Here is a 3,400-nt window from a genome sequence, read left to right on the forward strand (position 1 = left end):
TTTCTTTTCTCTTCAAAACATGTTTACCCTTTCTACCAGTGCTAAAGGGCATTGAAGAGTGACTAATGATATGACTACGTGTTTATCCTCGGTGAAATCACTTCTTTCAGGAACCAGGGTTTATTTGGAACAGACAAGTGAAACTCCTACAGTACACAGTCAACTGTGTTAAAGGATCAGTCATGGATGGTAAAAACAGGAAAACCACAAGCATCCTGCTACCTCAGCAATTCGGCTCTGTCTGCACTCTAAGTGCTAAGAATTAAAGGAAAAGAAGAAGGGAAAAAAAGCAGGTGCTATCTAGCCCATGACTGCTAGTAACCCCAAAAACATCCCTGCAGAGATTTTACCTCCTTTTAAAACCCCCACTCTTCTCACCATCCTTTTCACCTTCTTCAGAGCTGGCACACAACATCAGTCACCACAGGGGCCTTGGCCAAACACAAAAACAGCCCTCCTGTAAGCTTGTTATTCCAAATTGTGAGCACACAAGACATGCACTTTCACGCCCTATGCCTCCTACAATTATTCAAGAGGAGTTTCTGTGCACGCAAGCTCAAGCTCATAAATAAGCCCACCAGCCACTCCATTACAAAAGAGATGGAGATGCTGAGGCATGTTAAGTCGTATTTAAGTCAATTAGACCAGTCATCATAGCAGTAACACCTTATAGGCCAAGTCATCAGCAACAAATGGACATTGGCCTTTTGCATCAGACTGCTTGCTGTGAAAACAAAATGTTAAGCAATGAGGTCTTTGAATTGGTAGATGCAGACTTCCTGGCTCTAACTCGGCTCATAATAGGGATTACTGCAGTTCATTCAACTGTACTGTTTTTCCGGTGCAAACTGACAAATTGGAGCATGTATAGTTTTGTCCACTTACTCCTCTTATAAGCAAGGGGAGGTTTGTATAAGACAGATATGAAAAGAAGAACTTTATCTGCTGCTTTTGACTTTCTAAAACCAAACAAATAACAAATGATGTCATGTTACATCAATGTTAATGTTCATTAGGGTTGAGCTATTATGACACTATCCGTAGGAGTAGAGGTGGAAAAAAAGTTGCTGAACAGTTATTTAATGATAGCAGTTAAGGTTTGCTCCAACCTCTAAAATATTATGTAATATGCAAGAAAAGAAAGAAAAAAGGACATTTCAGAGAAAGTTTGTGTTAAAAAACGTGCACCATGTATCAAAAGCAGGCAGATTTAACCAGTATTCATTGCAGTCTAGTCACCCCACATTAAAAAGTATTAAAGGCAAAGTGTTTGATACAATTAAACATTTAGCCAGAGCTTCAGGTCCAAAGGAGGTTCCAAATGGTCAGTTGGTGATGATTATATCACTATTGAACTATTGTTCTTCTACATCATATCTCACCTTATCTACTAAGCTGCTGTTTCTGCCATGAATGCACATATCTTCATATCCTTGTGATTTGATTTTTTCAAAAGTATATATACACATACTTATATTGTCTTTATGCTTTTCAATGTCTCTCATGCTTTTTTTCTGAGTACTACCTGTAAATAATAATTACACATAATACATCACTTCATGACTGTAATCTAGAGTCTCTCTCTCTCTCTCTTTCTCTCTCTCTTCCTCGCTCTCTCTCTTTTATCACCGTGGTGGATATCACACAATCTTGCTGCATAATAAATTTGAGCACGTCTCTATTACAATCAACATATCTTCATGTAACTCATGTGCTGGTCAATAAAAGGGGCAGAGACGACTCAAGGTCACCACTCGTACGTGTTGTCTGGTGTTTGCGTCACTCTCCTAAAACCAAGCGCTTATAAAGAGGGACGCACATAGGCTTTTAAAGGCACTTGATTTTTTTCACTTCTGAGACAAAAAACAGGTATGTATATTTTTTTAATTTATATATATATATATATATATATATATATAGTATTTTATAGGACTAAAAAAGAATCTTTTGAAAGTTTATTAAAGATTGCAGAGACATGCACTTTAGTAGACAAAGAGCATGAAATAATTCAAAACCTTTGTTTGTTTGTTTGTGTTTTGCGTGTGTGTGTCTGTGGTTCTTTTTGTTTTGTTTTGTTTTCTTTAATAAAAATATCATGACCAAATGTGCTTTATCGGTAAAATGGTCAGTTTTTTAAACTCAAAGTAGAGAAATAACGGACGAAAAGTAAAAGGAGCTGTCCAGTCACCTTGGTGCTGACATGCAGAGGCGCAATTTTTAAAGAAAGATAAACGTTAACTGTTTTCCACTTTCATTAGTGATCCTCAGCAAATGTGTGAAAAAAGACAAAAATCTCTCCCTTTTATATTCTCAGTCATTTACAGCAAAAATGAGACTGTACCTTGCAGTTGCCGTGCTGATGCTGGCTTTTGTGGCATACACAGGTAGGCTACTTGGCCTTAAACATATCCTGTTCCAGTCATACTGTTCTTATTTCACATGATGCAAATTTCCCTCTCTTTGAATATGCCTCCATCTACAGAGGCCCAAGACGATACCAGCTTTACGGACAAATTTGACAGGTTTGGTCAGAAATTGACTGAAATTGGCCAGTCCCTCGCTGAAAAAACTAAGAATGCCTTCGATGATATACACAACAGCGAATTTGGAACCAGCACCAGGTACTCTAACATACAGGGAATAAGAAGATTTATTCATATAGGCACACACACAATTCAACGTCATCTAACTCGTGTTTATTTTGCCCAGGAACTGGTTCTCAGATGCCTTTGAGAAGATGAAAGCCAAATTCGGGGAAATGAGTCAGTAGAAAAGCGGACAGGAACCTGTCGCTAGCCAGCAACCAGCCTAAGATACTCACTCTGCTCGTGGGTGGCCGATATTTCACATGTCATGTTGCTCTACACAGACTAAATAATTATGTTACCTGTAAAGAGTGTAATCTTTTATTTTTTTTTTTGAAAAGTGCAATAAATAAATTGCAAATATTTTAAAACATAAATTGTGGGTGATCCTCAATTTGTGGCCATGCAAAGCAAGAAAACATGACATGACGTGTGTGTGTGAGTGTGTGTGTGTGTGTATGTATTGTTGTATTCACTGATTAAAAGAGTTCTTGATTGTACTGTGGCATTATAGCAGTAGCATCTTGTAGGTCAAGTCAACAGCAACAAATGGAAAAAAAAGGGAAACAAGACAAAAAGGACAGTTTGAGCAAAGGAAACAAAAAAACATTCACGTCTGTTAGATAAACTGCTCAGCATTGTAGTAAGCACTCAGTTAATTTAAAAGCAATCATCTAACATGTAAGTAATGGCGATTGCATATTTCAGCAGAATGATTTTTTTCCCATTAAAGTTTTACTGTTGCTGATGCATAAAAATAAAACTTACTTTCCCCTTTTATTAAGTATGTGTGTGGTACAATGAGACTTTTAAGT

General features: G+C 37.3%; 1 protein-coding gene across 1 annotated transcript; it reads left to right on the forward strand.

The window, feature by feature from the left end:
- Nucleotides 1–1,486: 1,486 nt before the first annotated feature.
- Nucleotides 1,487–2,962, forward strand: apoc1 (apolipoprotein C-I). The gene is made up of 4 exons (XM_026184502.2): nt 1,487–1,869; nt 2,315–2,384; nt 2,483–2,621; nt 2,710–2,962. Exons 2-4 carry the CDS (start codon nt 2,330–2,332, stop codon nt 2,768–2,770), a joined length of 255 nt encoding a protein of 84 aa, XP_026040287.1. The 5' UTR covers nt 1,487–1,869; nt 2,315–2,329; the 3' UTR covers nt 2,771–2,962.
- The last annotated feature ends 438 nt before the right edge of the window (nt 2,963–3,400 follow it).

The sequence above is a fragment of the Astatotilapia calliptera genome, chromosome 11 (genome assembly GCF_964374335.1).
Source record: "Astatotilapia calliptera chromosome 11, fAstCal68.1, whole genome shotgun sequence".
NCBI classification, from domain to species: Eukaryota; Metazoa; Chordata; class Actinopteri; order Cichliformes; family Cichlidae; genus Astatotilapia; species Astatotilapia calliptera.

Bases quoted from the DNA above. Each gene is read 5' to 3' on its own strand.
- apoc1 (XM_026184502.2), top strand. From the start codon at position 2,330: ATGAGACTGTACCTTGCAGTTGCCGTGCTGATGCTGGCTTTTGTGGCA. The intron at 2,385-2,482 runs GTAGGCTACTTG...CTCCATCTACAG, and splicing joins GGCTTTTGTGGCATACACAG to AGGCCCAAGACGATACCAGC. The intron at 2,622-2,709 runs GTACTCTAACAT...TATTTTGCCCAG, and splicing joins GAATTTGGAACCAGCACCAG to GAACTGGTTCTCAGATGCCT.